The 19,588-nt window shown below is 37.5% G+C and overlaps 1 protein-coding gene and 1 long non-coding RNA gene across 2 annotated transcripts; both read right to left on the reverse strand.

Moving 5' to 3' along the window:
* Positions 1–3,522: 3,522 nt before the first annotated feature.
* LOC127987223 (uncharacterized) lies at positions 3,523–15,675 on the reverse strand. Its single transcript, XM_052589501.1, has 5 exons — positions 15,218–15,675; positions 11,708–12,043; positions 10,601–10,951; positions 10,159–10,233; positions 3,523–8,436 (listed from the first exon to the last, which is right to left on the reverse strand). The coding sequence occupies exons 1-5, from the start codon at positions 15,258–15,260 to the stop codon at positions 8,378–8,380; spliced, it is 864 nt and encodes a 287-aa protein (XP_052445461.1). The 5' UTR covers positions 15,261–15,675; the 3' UTR covers positions 3,523–8,377.
* Positions 15,676–16,850: 1,175 nt separating this feature from the next.
* On the reverse strand, positions 16,851–19,244 carry LOC127987264 (uncharacterized). Its single transcript, XR_008161142.1, has 4 exons — positions 19,123–19,244; positions 18,481–18,538; positions 18,178–18,359; positions 16,851–18,035 (listed from the first exon to the last, which is right to left on the reverse strand). It is a non-coding gene; the product is annotated as an uncharacterized LOC127987264 (long non-coding RNA).
* Between the last annotated feature and the right edge of the window lie 344 nt (positions 19,245–19,588).

The raw sequence follows: 19,588 nt of genomic DNA on the forward strand, positions 1-19,588 counted from the left end.
AACTTTGGGGGGGGGGGGGGGTCTCACCATCTCGGGCACTGTCTGAAGTCAGGAGGACAGGGTGCCATCAGAGACCTCGGCTGACGTTCTTCCTCTTTTGGTGGTTCCCGGCAGGGCTGGCAGGCCGGGTGACTTGGGTGAGCAGTTGGTCAAAGCCTGGCCAGTCTCTTCCCAACAGGTAGGGCATGGGCAGATCCCTAACTACGCCCACTTCCAGTGGCCAGGTGCCGGTCCTCGTGGAGAGAGTCACCCGCTAGGTGGGTATGTTCTGGGTGTCCCCATTGACGCAGGTGATGGAGAGGCGGGCTTCGGTTCCCATCCGTGGGGGAAACAGGGGGGACTGGACCAGGCTTACCGCACTTCCAGAGTCCAACAGGGCTGTATACGGATGGCCATTAATGAAAACCTCGGTCTGGGGTGCCTCTCGTGGTGGCTCCAAATGGACGGCACAGCCTGTGATTGGGAGAGGCTGGTGGCTCCGTTGGCATTGGCTCGTCCTGTATGCCGGGAACCGCCGACCTGCTGAGGGGAGGGAGTCACTGCCTGACGAGAAATCAGAGAAAAAAAAAAAAAAAACTTGGTGAACCAGTACAATCGTGGGGGGTAGGTGATCCTTCAGCAATCTGCTCGCATTCTCCACCAGTGTCACGGGCTGAAGAATCACACAACAGGGTTTAGTCTGTATATATATATATATATATATATATATATATATATATATATATATATATATATGTATATGTATATGTATATGTATATATATATGTATATGTGTATGTGTATGTGTATATGTATATGTATATGTATATATATATATATATATATATATATATATATATATATATATATAGTCCCATTAATGTTTTATTACATTTATTGAAAATAAACACATTTTGGATTAGCCTATATGATGGGAAAAATTGTATGAACGAATTTGGTTAAAGCTGGACTGGAACTCGAATCAACCCATATCCAATGTTGCTGTTGTGCATTTTAGTCGTTACGCCACTGACGGAGACAACAGCTTTGCTATTTTGGCTGGATGTTTATGCTACATTAAATATATAAATAGCAACAATTTATATTATAAATTATATTATATTAAAATTGTTTATTTGACATTGTTGACAAGGCACCGTCTGAGTTAAGAAGGAATAAAAACAAGCAATACTTTGAGTAATGTATTATTTAGAGTCAATAATATGACCACATACATATCAGTAGAACAATTTACTTTATTTACACTCACCCACCCAAAATCACACAGCTGTCATCCGCATCAGTGGCGTAGGGACTTGCACAGCTGAGTTCGAGGATGAGTTGATCGCCCCTGGAGGAATCTCTATAAGAACTACTATGGCAGGCAGTTTTAGCATTAAATACCACTGGAAAATATTAAAGTGATCTATTCTACAATTTTGACTCGTCGTAATTGGAATTAAGATATCTCCAGTGTGATTTTGACTAGTCATTATTAGGGGTGTAATGATTCATTGATATTAATTGATATCAAATTCACATTTCAGTACTTGATATAATGACGAGGTGATCATAAAAGAGGCTTGGGATTGTTTACTGAACAGTCAACATTGTGTGAGAAGTGTTCAGCGCACACATCTGAAGCGCATGCATGCAGACACCTGCGCAAATACTAAATTGAGCTCTCTTCCGCTTTTTGTGCATGGATGAATAAATACAGAAAAAAATACTTCAAAATGTGTGTTTTGGCAAATATCCTATGAACACAATAGGTTAGGCACATGTATTAAACATAAACAGTTGAGGAAGAAAAGGTATGTGAATCAGTAGTTAAATGCTTACATCAGTAAGTACATCAGTAGTTACATGTTTTTGTTCTTAAAGTGAAAGCAAACTAATAATGAATCTAGCGCTGTCAAAGAAAAATACAATTGCTCACTGTTCCTGACTAAATAACCTTTGCAACATCAAAATGATTAATCTTTATGTAATGTATACATTGAAGGCTATGCACTTATTTTACATTTGATTATTAAATTTCTGTAGCATACCTGAAAATAGATTTTAGACTGAACTGAAAAGCCTGAAAAGCCTGAAAAGCACTGTTTATTTAACTTGTGTCCTTTTTTTTTTTAACACTGAGCCCATAGAAGCAGCCACAATTGTTTTCCCAATTGTTTATTTTCTTTATTATAAAAAAGGGGGAAAAAGGCCTATAAAAGGCCTAAAAAAGTTTAGGCCTATTTTTTGTTGTTGTGAATGTCCAAATTGAGGATGTGAGCATTTCAAGATGTTTATGTTATATATTTTGGTTGCATTTGTGAGTTAACAAAAATTTAGTTGGTTGTTTAAAATAGGTATATAATATAATAGTATCGATATATAGATGTATATACTAAAGTTTATAACTTGCATTGTATATATCTTGCAATTCTGAAAAAAAAAATGCAGAACTGTAAGATAAAAAGCTGCAATATAACTTTTTTTAACAAGCTGCCATAATAGCACAAGTAAACCTCAATCCAAACACAACATAATGTAACCTACTAATAAATGTCATCAGTGCCAGTTCAACATTTATTAAATAGTAATCTTTTTAAATTCAGCCTTCAGCTTTTTTGACTACATCTGATTGTGAGACATTGTTCTTATCCATCATGCATTTATTTGTACTATTTTCTTATGTTTTTGTTGTATAATGCCATTGTTTTTCGTTATGTCTAAATATATAATAAATAAATTCAGATTAACAGTTTATGGTTTTCTGTCCTTATTGAACATTATACTGCATTTGGTCCATTTTGCAACATGATTCAATTAAAAGTGATGATAAAGACATCATTTTAAAAGAGATTTCTAGAAAAATGCTGCTCTTCTGAACTGTCTATTCATCAAAGAAACCTGAAAAATTATACTAAGCTGTTTTCAACATTATCATAATAAGAGGGTTGTTTTTGTTTTGTTTGTATTTTTAGCAGCAAGTCAGTATATCAGAATTATTTCTGAAGGATTGTGTGACTGGAGTAATGATGCAAAAAAGATTTGGCTTTGGAATCTCAATAAATTAGGTTTTGAAATTATTGTATTTGTATTTCCTTTTAAATGCTCTGGAATATCCTTCCGCAGGCTCCATAGCAGAAAACTCTGCTCTCAGCTGTAGATCTTTTCTTCAAAGCTTTCTAAGTTTTTGAAGATCACCTAAAAATGAAAATTCTGTCATTAATCTCTCTCACCCTGGTCTTAAAGCTCTCAGATTTCATCCAAAATATCTTAACTTGTGTTCTTAAGATAAACAAAGGTCTTACAAGTTTGTAATGACATGAGGGTGATTAATGACAGCATTTTCATTTTTGGGTGAACCATACATTGAATTACCCTAAGCAATGCACATCCACCTAGGAGTCTTTTACTTTATTTACATTTTAAGGATTATTTTAGATTTTGCGTTCTTTGTCTTTTTAAAATTGAATTGTCAATGTCATTTCACTGTGTATTTAAATAGTTAAACATGTCAAAATGTAATAGTTAAACAGACACATGTCATTCAGAACAAATTAAATAACCTTTATTTGTACATATACATTATTGTCTTGTTAAACATTGGCGTAATTATTACAATAACCCAGCAAAAATAATCCAGAACCAATTTCTAAACAAGCAATATAGAAAAATATATAAATCTAAAATATAAAAATATAAATCTAAAAGTTTAAAGTGCAGAGATTTGTTAAATTTGTGTTGTGAAAGTTTCTTCCAAGCTGTAATACATTATCAATTACTTGTTACTGTCATTTAAAAGTAATTCTTTACATGAAAAATATTATTGTTTTAGAACTGTAATGTGTTACATTACTCCTGTATTACTTTTGAGTTACTTTGACCAAAATAACTGCAGAAGAAAAACTTAACATTCTGCAATGTCAAAATATACTGAGAGCCTTTTATATCCAGTAGAGGGTAATAACTGTGGGCTATCCACGGTACTAACAATATATAGCTTATAATTGGCAAAGTGAAAGCTAAAGACAATGCTAGAAAGGATGACAGCCAGAATCACAAATGATCGAGGTTTGTTTAACATATGGTAGAGGTAAAGTGATTATCCGGCAATATCTGTGAATTGCTTTGGTCTATTCATATTACACACAACAGGACTATTTAACATCAGATTCTTTTTCAAGTCTACACTGACTTCCAGAGGGTTTCAACCCATCTGTTGGCGCATTTTTACATTTCTTTATAATTTCAACATATTTCTTTGGAATTATATTCATTGTGGAAAGTGCTTTAGAGATACATCTGAATAGAATGTTTTTATTATTATTTTTTATGTTCATCTTAATTTTATGCTTTTTTCTCTGATTTTATTTTTTTTAGAAGGGAGTTCGATTTTTCAGCATGTAGGCCGGGTTCAAATTTGGCCCTGGACATATCCAGCCCATGTTCTGCTGGGTTACAGGGCCTTCAATTGGACTAAATAAATGAATAAATAAAACAGGACAGAAACAAATAATGATCCATATTACTGAAATTCAAAGCAAATGACTTACTTCTGTGAAACACAAAATAATTTATTTTGTAGAATGTTACTAAACCATTTTGCTTATACCTTTGATTTCTACTGTATGTCAGGATCTTGGTAAGGGAGGAACTCAGGTGCAGACAGGAAGTGACTAACACAGGATTTATTTAACAAAAAGGGAAAACAAAAACCCACGAGGGGGAAAACACTGACTAGGGAAATACAAAATAACTGAACAGGACTGAGTTAACGGGATAAACAAAGACTCAAAGCACGGGAACACTAACTATAAACAAACACTCACAGAAATACAAAACACTTCTTCAGGAACAGGTACAATCACAAGTGATGAACAAATCTCAATGAACCGACGCAAGACAGAGCACACTAGGAAAGCTAAATAGAGGGAACAATCAAGACACGACAGGTGGCACAGATGGGACAATCAAGACACGACTAGGTTAACAAGGGGGGCGGGGCAAGGGAACGAGACAACACAAGCACATGGCCCAAAGACAAGGCCATGCGCTTGTACACAAAACACGGGTCTGTCATGATCCTGCCTCAAGACTAGGAAAAATCAAGGACACGAGGGCAGAATCATGACAGAACCCCTCCCTTAAGGAGCGGCTTCCAGACGCTCCTCAAGGGAACATCAAACACGGGACACGACTGACATGACAGACTGGGACACCGACACAAACCAACAAGACATGACAAATAATAACAAAGGCAGACATGAATACACGACGGCAGGGTTAGGGTGACAAATCAAAAAAAACAAACAGGGAAGGGGAGGAGGCGGGACCACAAAGTTCATGGGGGACAGACCAGGGTGGGTGGGTGGTGCAGGAATCTTAGGAGGACAGGACGAAGGCTGACGACGGGGGGTACGGGCAGGTCTGGGTGGTGAGGGGCGGGGAGGGGTCTCGGGAGAACTGACAGGGGACATGATAGGAGCAGACAAGGGACGCGGGGCAACACTTACGGGACGCGGGGCATCACTTACGGGACGCGGGGAGACGACAGCTGGACACGGGACGACAACATCTACTGGACACGGGACGACAACATCTACTGGACACGGGACATCTACGGGACACGGGGCAACACTCACGGGACACGGGGAGACGACATCTACGGGACACGGGGAGACGACATCAGGACACTCGGGATTTCTGGGGACAGGGTCTGAGGACAAGACAGGACTGACGGGGACTTCTAGGATACGGACAAGACTAGACAAATAATCAGAAAAGGCTTTAGCCGCTAAGACAATTGGCATCTCCTTACGAGATGAGATACACTGAACTAAAGTCTTTGCTGAAGAGTCGGCCGCGGCACTCTCCTGCGCTCTCACGACTGCCGACTTGCATACTGCCCTCTTCTTTGCCGGCTCGGGCACGCCAGCGCTCACCGCTGCTGGCTCGGACACGCTCACCGCTGCTGGGTCGGGCACGCCAGCGCTCACCGCTGCTGGGTCGGGCACGCCAGCGCTCACCGCTGCTGGGTCGGGCACGCCAGCGCTCACCGCTGCTGGGTCGGGCACGCCAGCGCTCTCCGCTGCTGGCACGGGAGGAGACAGGGTCACAGGACCGGCAGGCCCCCTCCTCCTCCTCTTCCTCCTTGGGCGCGGTGCAGAGACCACAGCTGGGTCAGAGGCGGGTTGGGGGAGTTTGGTCTCGGGCAGGGCAGTCTCGGACGCCGAAGACTCTGAAGTTGACTCCCATGAAAACCGTCTCCCTCGTTTCATGGGGAGACTGCTGGCTGTGGAGGGCACCTCAGGACTCTGGGAGGGGCTTGCCTGATCCCCCAGGGTTGCCACGGCCAGGACACGACCCTCTGGGATTGCTGGCAGCTGGGTAGGTGGGGGGGACCTCTGTGGCTCCTCCTCTCGACCACTTGCTCCGGAGCGACCTCCCCTGGTCCCCCGGAACACCACTAGGCGAGAGCCCTCATAACCATCCCGCTTGCTGGCTGATGATAACCAGAATTGCCTCCTGTCTGCTGAGTTCCTTTTTGGTCGGTTCATTCTGTCAGGATCTTGGTAAGGGAGGAACTCAGGTGCAGACAGGAAGTGACTAACACAGGATTTATTTAACAAAAAAGGGAAAACAAAAACCCACGAGGGGGAAAACACTGACTAGGGAAATACAAAATAACTGAACAGGACTGAGTTAACGGGATAAACAAAGACTCAAAGCACGGGAACACTAACTATAAACAAACACTCACAGAAATACAAAACACTTCTTCAGGAACAGGTACAATCACAAGTGATGAACAAATCTCAATGAACCGACGCAAGACAGAGCACACTAGGAAAGCTAAATAGAGGGAACAATCAAGACACGACAGGTGGCACAGATGGGACAATCAAGACACGACTAGGTTAACAAGGGGGGCGGGGCAAGGGAACGAGACAACACAAGCACATGGCCCAAAGACAAGGCCATGCGCTTGTACACAAAACACGGGTCTGTCATGATCCTGCCTCAAGACTAGGAAAAATCAAGGACACGAGGGCAGAATCATGACACTGTATGGACAAAAAAGAAAAAATGTCTTGGATTTCTCAAATTATCTTCACTGTAAACCCTAACAAGTTCACAGAACTCAAAACATATTTTGTAACATTACACAAAAACATTTAAGTGATGTTTTTAAATGTTTTACATAAAATAAAAAATTACATTTCCAGTTTCCTGAATTTATCTCAATGTTATCTTATAAATGGATATTTCTCAACTTATAATTAAGGAGTATTCACAAAAAAAAAACTCAAATCTACACTCAACTCAAATCTACACTCAAATCTAGTCTTTTGTTGTCCATCCTCAACTTACCACACGCTCTACTCTTCACCAGAACAGTAACACTACAAAACCAACATAACAGAAACCTTTGAAAATCTTAACATAACACAACATTTAAGTACTAACTTCTCTCTGTTAAACTTGTGTAAAACACACAAAATAAGACTTCGTTCCTACATTTACTTTCCTTGTTTTTTTGATACAAAGCATGCTGGGAACCAGAAAACGCTTATTATAATGCACTTTCATTATTATTTGAGTGAAATGAACTAATTTCATTTGATTGATTTCACTGTTCGGTTTTACAGTGTTCTTTTTGTGTTCCACAGTAGAAAGAAATGCATTCAGGTTTGGAAGGACATGGTGCTGAGTAAATGGTTATTTTCATTTTTGGGTGAACTATCGCTTTAAGAACTATATCATTTGTAAATAATACACACCTAATTTATAAAAGACACTGATATTTATATTGAATCAGACTCTTACAGAATTACCATTTTATTTCTATTAAAATTAATTAGAATTAAACATCTAAAGAAAGAAGTTCTAGCTTATGTCATTAAGCCTATTAGTAAGATGTTGGTCACTAAAGAGTAAAGCCATGGTAAATTACTGAACAAGTTTATAGGCCTGTTGCCGTTTTTACCTCTCCATGCAGCTTAAATTATCTTGGCTTTAATGTTCTCATATATCACAGCACACGACTATAACAATAATTCTGTGTCGCATCTAAATGGATGAAGCTACTTGTGCTGTTAATCACTTTACATTGTGGCGCAAACGCAGCGCTGTGTGGGTGATTCTGCTCTTGCGCGCGGCTGGCGGATGAGCCACTTCACACTGCACTGCAATTTGGTGTAATTAAGAAACAGTGCCCAATGTAGGGGGAGTCTCACTAGCTTCGTCGATCGGCCCTCAACTCGAGCGGTCCACCGGTGCTCACGATGGCATTTGAGCGGAGCTCTCTCGCTGCAGCGGACACGCAGATATTGATCCTTATAAGTCGTATTACGCACATGTCCAGGCAAAAAAAAAAGCATTGCGTATACTTGCGTATATACTACAGAGCTGATAGATTTTTTTTGCGAATACCACTTTTGCGTCTTCTACAGCATTTTCCTGTAAGAAAGAAAATAGATTCAGAGAAGGTAAATAAAAATTAACAGAACTGATGTATCAGTCACACAAACACAAAACCACAAGAATTTAGTTTTTCTTGATAGTTACATAAAGAACAGAAATACGTTAGGGGATTTCATATAAAGTGAAAGTGACGTGACATTCAGCCAAGTATGGTGACCCATACTCAGAATTTGTGCTCTGCATTTAACCCATCCGAAGTGCACACACACACAGAGCAGTGAACACACACACACACACTGTGAACACACACTTGGAGCAGTGGGCAGTCATTTATGCTGCGGCGCCCGGGGAGCAGTTGGGGGTTCGATGCCTTGCTCAAGGGCACCTAAGTTGTGGTATTGAAGGTGGAGAGAGAACTGTACATGCACTCCCCCCACCCACAATTCCTGCCGACCCAAGACTCGAACTCACAGCCTTTCAATTGCCAGTCCGACTCTCTAACCATTAGGCCACGACTTCCCCCTTTAAATAATAAATTAACCCCAGCTAACTCTAGACATAAGAGATAAGACACTGAAGACAGAATCCTCTACTGGAATCCTTTACTGGGATCCTTTACATCTCTTATTTGAAAAACACAGCATGCAACCTTTTCAAATTTTGGCTCGTCTCAATCTTACACAACAAATGTGCTTCTATAGTCCTGACTGTTTGACTTTTTAAAGGGGTGATATGATGCTGCTAAAAAGAACATCATTATGTGTAAGGTAAACATTATTTTCCACATACTGTAATTTATTATTTCTCCTCTATGACCCGCCTTATGAAACGTGTCGAGTTTTAAATCGCTCTGAAAAGTGAGGTGTGCTGTGATTGGCCAGTTATCCCATGCATTTTGATTGGCCGAATACCTCAAGCATGTGATGGAAAAGTTACACCCCTTAGCATATTGTGATACCTTGTCCGGCAGGAGTGACGAGACGTAAACATTAAACCCATTAAAACATGATATAAACATGATTTCTAGTCGTGTCTTCTTCTAGAAGGCCAAACAAAGTTTCACTTTCATAACCTAACACACAGCGTCTATACGACATGGCTGCAGCAACAACAATACTACAAGAAGAATAAAAGTTATGCCTTTCTTTGCCTGGACATCTGGGTGGCATTATGCAAATCTTCCCACATGATGTAGAGATTTGGGGTGTGTTAGAACGAGTTGTTTCAGTGGGTTGTGGATGAGTCTTAACACTTATAAAGAATATCGCTACCTCTTATAAATTACAAATGTGAACATAGCTTCACCAAGGCTTAGATTTTCTATTTATTTTTCTTTTTTTTAATTAAATTATGCAAAGATGGTACAACATGAATGTTTGCTGCCTCAAACTGGTTTGGTGCTGGTCTAGCTGGTAGAAGCCGGGAACGCAAACTCAAAGCAAACGGTTAACCTCAAATTTTGGATCCAAAAACCAGGTTAGTGTCCAGGTATCTTACCCCGTGAACGTACATTCCAGCGTTAGCTAAATCCAGGTTAACATCTCTAGGCTTCGGGGTTCAGTGCTTGCTCTTTACAAGAGGATCCAGCGGGCATGAAATCTTAAAGTGTCTTAAAAAGTCAATTATATTGGTGTTTTTGTAATGATGACTGAGTGAAACCATATCACACACCATGAAAACACAAAAGCAAACACACACACAAACACACACACAGAGAGAGAGAGAGAGAGAGAGAGAGAGAGAGAGAGAGAGTCTTACCAATGAAACCTGCTGCAAGCACCAGCAGAAGAGCAACACATATTCCTGTGATGACAAGTAAAAGCACACTCCGATCTGAAATGATAAAGACAGTATTTATTACAGGAGATTGACTTTTAATTGATTTCACACTTCTACTGAAGTCATCAGATGAGTTTGTGATTTACAGGATGATGATGAGTCAACTGAGAAATGGTGGCATTGTTTGTTTTGTTTTAATATCACCAGCTCAAACAGCATTATAATGCTGACTGATTATAGACATTGTTCATGGTGATCACTTTATGATAAATATGTCATTCAACATACATACAATGGTGAAGAGATTATCTCAATGATATATTATTAACTAGAGCTCTCATTGTCAAACAGGCCACAATGAACAGATACAAATCATTAAACTATCTCAACTTGATCAAGGGAATAACTAAATTATACTCACCAGATACACTGAAGTTATTGTAACTGGTGATACTGATGCTGCGATGCCGTTGGATGGTAAAGTTTCTGCTGCTGATCTGTAGTTTATAATCTCCAGAGTCAGTGTTTGTGATGTTCATGATGATCAGAGATCCAGTCTGATGATCCAGCTTCAGTCTGTCTCCGAATCTCTCTTTACACTCAACATCTGAACAGATCTTACTCTGATCTCCAGTGATTTCAGCGATGAGAGAGTCATTAAAATACCACTTCATCATATCGTCTTTATTTATGTCACCAGGATCAAAAGTGAAAGATTCTCCCTCCTTCACTGACTTTCTCTGTATTTTATATCGTTCAGCAGCAGGAACATCTGAAACACAGACAACAGCTGTTTAAAATATATTTTTTCTGCAATAAAAAACAATGTCAGAGCCAACATCTTAAAGAGCAGAGCTCTGACACATCACACTTCAAGTCCCAGCTCATGGTCCTGCTGAAGATCTCTCACTTTGACTCCTGTCGGCTCCTTGTACTTCCCTGTATAAAATAAAGGCAGACATGCCAAAGATATACATTTAAAACCAAAACAATGATAATATAAATAAATAACTATTAATATCTAAGATATTAAGCATTAATTTCTTGTAACTTGACAGTTTGGAAAACAATAATTAACTGATATTAAAAAAAATGATAAAAGAATCAAGTTTGCGGGATGAAAAATTAAGTACATTTGCATGTAGTGTGAAAATTCCTTTATTGCTATTAAGGATTTCATAATAGCAATAAAACTATTAATTTATTAATAGACTATCAATTTAAAACTATTAATTTATTACTAGACCGAACGTTTTAATGAATAAAAATGTACATCTAATTAATAGAATTATTTAATAATAACACAATTACAAATATTAAATAATAAAAAAACACAAGCAACAACATGTCACTGAGGCTGGTGTGCTCTTCAGATTCCTGGTGAACCAAACAGAATTAAATATTATGGTTAATCCCATGCTACTGTAATACAGGTAACGAGGATAAACAGCTTTGAACCTCTCTGTGCAAATAAACAAATTGTGATTTAAGTATATGGCCTGTCTTTAAACATCCACAAAAAATGTACCATTTACGGCAACACTGAAGGTCTTTACACTGTTGCTGCTGTGGCTGATGATCAGTAGTTGATATTCTCCAGAGTCTGTGGTGTTGAGGTCTCTGATGGTCAGAGATCCAGTCTGATGATCCAGCTTCAGTCTGTCTCTGAATCTCTCATCACCATCTTTACACTGAACATCTGTACAGATCTTTCGTAGATCTCCACTGATTTGAGCGATGCGAGTGCTATTAAAGAACCATTTAATCTTTTCATGCTGGTTTGTTTCAACATCAGTGTGTAGAGTTACTTTGTCTCCCCCCATCACTGACACTGTAACTCCACTTATATCCTCCACAAAAACACCTGAGGAAGAAATAAACATTTTAGATAAGCCAAACCAAATTATAAGACTGGAAGTTTGTGAGTAGAGAAACATATGTTGTGCTTGTCTAATATATTCTCCCCACACTGGAGTGCACAAAGATTTGCCAAAGATGTATAGGCTAGTATGTAGTTTTGAGTTCAGGTGCAAAATAAAGGTATATTAATGAGATAAACTAAATGTTTCACTGGTAGGTTGCAGAATTTATGCCTAGAAAAAAAGGAAGTTCTGTACTAGGCTCTGCCTCAGTACGGTTTGTGTCAAGCCATTAATTAATCTGGGCTGCGTTTTACGATTGATCCTTATTGTTTCATGTGCGTTTGCCAAAAATACACTTAACACAATCGCACGTAGCTGTTCCGTAAGTGCTTCTTAGGAGTTGCTCTTCGTTTGTCAAGTACTGAAATGTTACCTAATAGAATGGCTTGTTATTGGAGTACCTACACGCTCGTTTAAAAAAAAAAAAAAAAAATTACCTAATAATGTTTCATTCCAGACAACTTATATTATATTATTATAGTATAGTCTATAATAATATACTTTACATAAAAATATATAAATATATACATAGAGAGAGAGAGAGACGAGGCACAACAAAGAAATTTCTACGCAATCAAGAAAAGTATGAAACTTGACATCCCAATTGGAATCTGGCTAAAAATATTCCAATCAGTTATAGAACCAATCACATTCTATGGATGCGAGGTCTGGGGTCCACTCACAAACCCAACTCACAAATCGGCATCTCTTTCTAGTTGAAGTTTGTTGCAAAGCTCTCTCCATCTAGAAAATGCAACACCTATATTGATCCTCGCTCTTTCTCTCCTCTTGTCCCAAACTCTTCTTGGGTTGTTCGGTTGGCCCATACACTTATGTTTACGGGAGCTGTCCTTGTCGACAGAACCAGCAGCAGACAGTAAACAGTAATTATGTTCCATTAATAAGTAACACAAACCACCATAAAACATGCAAGAAGAAGTCAAAAAGGAACTGCTTGAAGCAAGCTAGTGGTTTGCTGGATGCTGGACACTACTTCCGCATTTGTCCAGGACACTGTTGTCATGTGGTTTCTACGTCAGTAAAGGCGGTCACAAAGGGTAATTAACATCAGTGACAGGCGACTGCACTTCCCCGTGTCACTGTTAAGAATGGGAATTTTCTCATGATTTACAAGTAGTTGAAAACATTAGAGATATTGTTAGTAATCAGCTGGACAAAATATATAACACTAGCCTAGTGGTTTTTGGATATTTTACTGCAAATATCTTACAAATTCTACCTTTAAGTATCAGAATGCTATACTTTGTAAAACCTTTTTACTAAACCAATGAAGCTACATGAATTTGTCAGTTTTTCAGACCATGTCTCTGTTTACAGTATTTAACATTTAATAGTATAATTTTGTCATTTTGATAATTCTGATTACTTTCATTTAACTGGTCAAGCTATTATAGGAAGCAAGTATGAGCAACAATATCATTTATTTGTGTCCAGATTTGACCAAAACAAAAACTTGCACTTCAAATCAAAATAAAATAATACAACTTTGGTAAAAATGTCTTTAATTGAGGTCTTAATTTATATCCAAATTAAAGTAACTAATTAAGTGGGAATGTAATGTTCCCAGCCACTAGGGACCACCCACAGACACGTTTATATAGAGAGCTAAACAGCCATCTAGTGGTTACACAATGGTATTACAGATGATAAATGGTGAATAAGTTTCCAGTAAGTTAGAGATAATAAATATTTTAATTAATAATATTTAGTCAAATCCCCTTAAATTACATGTTAAAGTAAATAAAGAAAAGTTTAATATATATATATATATATATATATGCTACTCTTGGTTCATTTTTTTAAACAATGGAATGATCTCTAATCAGTAAACAGGTGAAAATATACATGTATTAAACTAGTGCAGATACTAGGCCATCTTTAAGTATCATCAAAATTACAATGTTACAAAAAACGAATATATAATATATAGCCTGTTAAGGAAGAAAAGGATACTACACAGCCCGAAATTCAGTATGAACACATAGCCTAATGGTAAGCAACTTATAAAGTATCATGTTTCAATCCAGTTTTGTAATTATTATCATTAATTTTGATCTATGTGTACATTAAACGTACCATTCTGTCAGCGAGAACGATCCGGATCTAAATAAAGATTAATGTTTTGGCATATGACGTTTATTTGACCAATCAGGTAAAAGTAAACGGAGAGTCAGCGAGAGACTCATTTGATTGGCTACAAGAAGCTGCTTGCATAACTCAGCTTGCAGCAGTAGATTAACCTACTTTTGACCGCATTTGAACGAAAACAACGTTCCAAAAATGTAAGCGCAGAAAAACAGAAATCAGAAGAATGCAGATCATATATATTTTGCCTGTCGCTGGTCCAACATCTTCATGAAAACAAAATGCATGTATGTAAACCTATTGTAGAAGACTCCGAAAACAATACCTCGGAAAGGGGCACTAAGATCATTTGTGCATTGAGCAGACACTTTTTATCTAAACATTTTTAAGCCAGTATGTTTACGATCATACAAATATCGAAGCTAAAAGTTCTTTTATATATATATATATATATATATATATATATATATATATATATATATATATATATATATATATATATAAATGGTTTAATGTTTGAACCAGAAACCGCATCCTCCGTATCTCATTTGGGTTAAAAAAAAAAAAAAGAAGGGGACGCAAAAGTACACGGACCGTTCTACAATCCCGCTGTTAGCATTTTCAGTGCTTGTAAGCAGCGTAATGCCAAACTCAACGCTGTCAAAAACTATAAGTTCCTGGGTGTAGGCTTGTTTACTTAATGTAAAACATGTTACATATATAAACGTTTAATAAAGCTATAGGAATTCATGACGCAGTTAAAAATACATTCATATTGCAAAATTCACTTTAGACGGTCCCCGTTTTCGATATTTTTACCATAATGTCTGCATGACCAAAGTGAAACAATAACATCGTAAGTGCGTCACATCGTGAGATGATAGCAAATAAATGTCTACAATGTTAAATCAAAACACACTGCGGGCAAAATACAATAATAATACATCTCCTTCGAATAAAATGTAATTAAAGGTGGAAATGGAAGAGAATTCAACATTTTAATATCTTACCGCGGTAGGGTAAAATCATGAGGAAAATGAATAGATTCTTCATTTTCAAAATATATTTAAAATAATAGTAATAATGTTGATTTTATTAAATGAATGCTCTTGGTTCCCTTTGCTGTAAATGAAGAACATCTGCAGGTAGACCGTGAGAAAATAGAACCCTCCAGCTCTGCCACAGCTGACAGAAAAATCACCTACTGGTAAATAAAACTAGCCCAACCGCCTTTCAGCATAAGAGGGTTTGTCATCTGTTGCTAGGGTTTTAAATCACACAATTCTTACTTTTTTCTCAAAATGATGACTTTTTGTTAGAATTGCAATGTACAAACACAACTTTGACTTTATTTCTCAGAATTGTAAACTCACAATTGTGAGTTTTAAAGTCACATAAAGTCACAATTGCATGTTATGAAGTCAGAGTTGTGAGATATAAAGTCTTGATTTTGTAATAAAGTCATAATTGTGAGATAACAGGTTGCAGTTACCTTTTTAAGTATTTTTTAATTCCATGTTGTGTGTGTAGGGCTACGTATGTATGCATGTATGGGTGTCATTCTCGAAACAGTAACTCTAGTTGTAAGTGAGACATAGAAGGACGAGTTCTATATTGCAGAGCCTTATTTTGTGTGGTGATCACTCTCGGGTGCCGGTCAGGACACAGGAACCAGACCAATTGTTGAATTTAAGTTATTTAATGAACAGTTGAGTAGGCATCTTGCAGAAAAATCTTGCAGTTGGCTTTATAATATGCATTTCTGTGTGCGTTTCTGAAATTAAACAAATAACAAATATAAGTAACATCATATAAATGTATCCATATACATTCATCCAATAACTAAACAGTAAAAAAAAAACTGTAATGTAAGTTATTACAAGCATCGTCAAAAAATGACGCCATTAAACACAGTCACATGTACAGAAACGTTACTAAATAAAAGAAACGTGACTAAATAAAAAGTGCGCCACAGATTATGACGAATATTACGGGTGAATTTTAAAAGCCAAAGATTTGGAAACTCAAAGTATCTAGCTATACAATACACAATATAGCAGAAAACATCTTCATTCTAAAGCCAAACGTATACTGTTTTTGTAATAGTTAACGAGGAAATATTAAATTAATCTATCAGTGCGTCATCACTGCCCATAAACACAATAAAGCACCCAAACACGATAATCTAAAAGATTAAATAGGAAATGAGAATAGAAAACTTACTTTATGGCATTAACGGACACAACTATATTATATCCATGAATGGCATGAATACTTCTCATCTGCACAGCCCAACGTGCCACGAGGGGTCTGGCTGGCTGGCTGGCTGGCTGCCTTCCGCTGACCCAAGAGCGGAAATACGTCACCTCCAATAGCAAGTATAGCCCAGAGCCCTTACTGTCTATGCCAGAGCCATATAGAGAGAGAGTTGCGACAACGGAAGTTCGAAATGTTTGGTTGTCACGTGATTCGTGTAGACTTCAAATAGTTCTAGGAAGTGCTTTGGCGGCCATTCAAACTGATAGAGTAGAGTGACAGAACTGCGATTTCTGGTAATAAGGAGGAGTCAATAAATGCATTTATTTTATATGTTTATACAACACACTGACATATGTATGTAGCATGAGTATGTAGTTACAGCAATGTTGTTTTTAAAATATCAAATCGGGTAATATTTGAGGATTAGTGTTCAATTACCGTTATTTTAAAAACGTATTTCAGGCTAACGTTAAGTTTTATAAACACGGGTTGCTGTTGCCTTTTTACGTTACATATTGTCCATTTTTTCACTGATCTAATGTTAACTCATGTCATATTGATGACTTTCAGGTAGTACAGAGACAGGCTGGTGACAGGTGATTTTCAGCTCGCACCGCACTATGGGTCAATTAACTGTTACCAGCAGTAATTAGCATGTTAAATAAATGTAAAATGAAGCTTACTGTTTATAATTCTTACATTTACATATAGTAATATAATTATGTATTATAAATAATATACCTATTATATCTAGTATAATTCTTACAATACTTATTCATGTACACAATATATTCAGGTTTAAAACAACTTAAGCATGCTCGTATATAAACATGCACACTGCCATTCAAAAGTAATGATGCTGAAAATTCAGGTTGGCATCACAGGAGTATATTCCATTTTAAAATAGAAAACAGTTATTTTAAATTGTAATTATACAATTAACTATTTACAGCAATTCATGAATACATTTCTAATAAATTTAATAGCATGAAAAGCATTTTGTATGTGTCCTTTCTTTCATGTTGTCCTTGCATAGTATCCACCGTGGTTTACTGTGCTGCATGGGGATGCTCCACTCGGTCAGAGAAAGGTGTGCGAATGTATGGCTTCCCAGCTGACATAGAGAGGAGAAAATAATGGTTGGCTCAAGTCAGCAGGAGCAATCTAAATACAAATAAAAATTACAACAACAAAAAATTGTTAGGTAATTATACTTACATTTATTTGCACCTTTTTACATTGACAATGTTTTACTAGAAATAAGGAACAAGCAAAGCCTTGCAAAACCCAGGGAGCTGAGACTCATGGTGAGACATTGCAGGGAGTCATCAGTGTTACCTATAACTGTGCATTTAACCACCATGTGATATGTACTGTAAGTGGGTAGAAAAAAAAAAGGTGTGTGTGGAAACTAAACTGAAGTCAGTATGCAGACAAATTGCGGCAATGCAATTTGTCATGACCAAAAAATTCAAGAGTAGGCTGAGACCAGATGCTATTCCCACAATTTTTGTACATCGTCCTGTGGTCAAAAAGAGGAGGGCCCTGCTCCACGATGCACCCCTAGACCTGTGAACATACAAGAAATGGCTGCTGATTACAGCTATGTTATTTCAGGTGATTCATATATAATAAGTACAAACTCGTAGTAGTTGAAGTAAAGTGATGTGATATTTTCAATATTTAAAATTAGCAAAACCATGTATTCTACTTCTATCAGTTTCAAAGGTTGAGGAAAAAAGAACGAGGACACTCAGAGAAAGGAAAGTGAGAGTGAAGAAAAAGGACATGGCTAGAGAGGAGAGACAGGGACAGCTGACACTGCCCAGTCATGCAGCAAGTCAGTCAGCAGCCAGTCAGCATTCCTGTGAACCATCAGCCAGTTACCAGGGTCTATTAAAAAAATTTAAGAGACAAGAAAAAAAAAATAAAGATCAAGCAATGCAAAGGCAGCACTAAGAAAAATAATGAAAATTCAGCTATCAAAAAAAAAGGTCCCCTCAGCTCTCCTGACCTGCATCATCACTGATGCTCCATCACAGAACACTTCAGTGGCACCACTAATCCTCCACCTACCAGAACCCACAGAATATTACAGTATGTTACTTTTATACACTAACAAGTCTAAGTATATAATACAGTATTATTATATAATATAGACAGGTAATAGTAAATGAATCACAATGACTAAAAACACTCCACCCATGTTTTTGCAAACTCAATTCACTCTAAATGTATATCAATAGGGTGCATTTTATTATTAAGTAATTGAATACGTGTAATAAGGAACAAACTTTATAACCTCATTTTTACCACTTCCACTCACCGCTGTCACACGTTATATTGAACTAACGTAATAGGCTATGTAACGTTAGCTAACTTTCCCCACCCTGCAAAAAAATATGTTTATACTCCTTTTTTTCTAATTGCAAACACGATGGATGAAACTGAATTATGAGAACAGATTTTACAATTATTAGGGTGTTCGTTACTAACTTTATGCAGCTCCAATCCTAGCCTAATCTGTTAGTTATCTGATAACAAACCTTAAATCTACTCATTTAATGAGTGATTATCTACTAGGAGGTTTTAATTTGCAATTTATTGTTATTAAGATGTACTGATAATATTCAATCTTATTATTTAAACGTCTTACCTGTTAAAAGTGCGTCGCAAACGGTTTGTTCTGCTGCATCTTCTACGGCGCGGCATCGGTTTGCCGCTACTTCCGGGAACTATTGAGAGGCTCCACGAGCCGCCATTGCTGTAAAAAAAGCGTTCCAATGGAGTCAATGGAGTTGTCGCAACTCTCACTCTATATGGCTCTGCTATATGATGTCTATGAGTATAGCGACGCCGCCGCCATGTTGTTCCGGGCCACACTTTCCGTTTTTTTTTTTTTTTTTTTTTAATAGCAGTTGAAAGAACAACAACATATTTGAAGCAACAGGGGGCAAACGGACACCATCACAAGAGGTTATCTTAGAGACACAAATTTACAAGACATGTAAAAATGTAAAGGAAAGAAGGGATCATTAAAAGATAGCTTACAATAGACTCAATAATGTTACACGTTTTTGAAGCCTTTGAGTTCAACGGATTTGACATATTCTTAAAGGAAG

Source organism: Carassius gibelio, chromosome B22 (assembly GCF_023724105.1).
Source record: "Carassius gibelio isolate Cgi1373 ecotype wild population from Czech Republic chromosome B22, carGib1.2-hapl.c, whole genome shotgun sequence".
Classification (NCBI taxonomy): Eukaryota; Metazoa; Chordata; class Actinopteri; order Cypriniformes; family Cyprinidae; genus Carassius; species Carassius gibelio.

Excerpts from the sequence above, each read along its gene's own strand:
- LOC127987223 (XM_052589501.1), bottom strand. The coding sequence starts at position 15,260 with ATGAAGAATCTATTCATTTTCCTCATGATTTTACCCTACCGCG. Across the intron at positions 12,044-15,217 it reads CATGATTTTACCCTACCGCG|GTGTTTTTGTGGAGGATATA; the intron begins GTAAGATATTAA and ends TTTCTTCCTCAG. Across the intron at positions 10,952-11,707 it reads CTTCAGTGTTGCCGTAAATG|ATGTTCCTGCTGCTGAACGA; the intron begins GTACATTTTTTG and ends TCTGTGTTTCAG.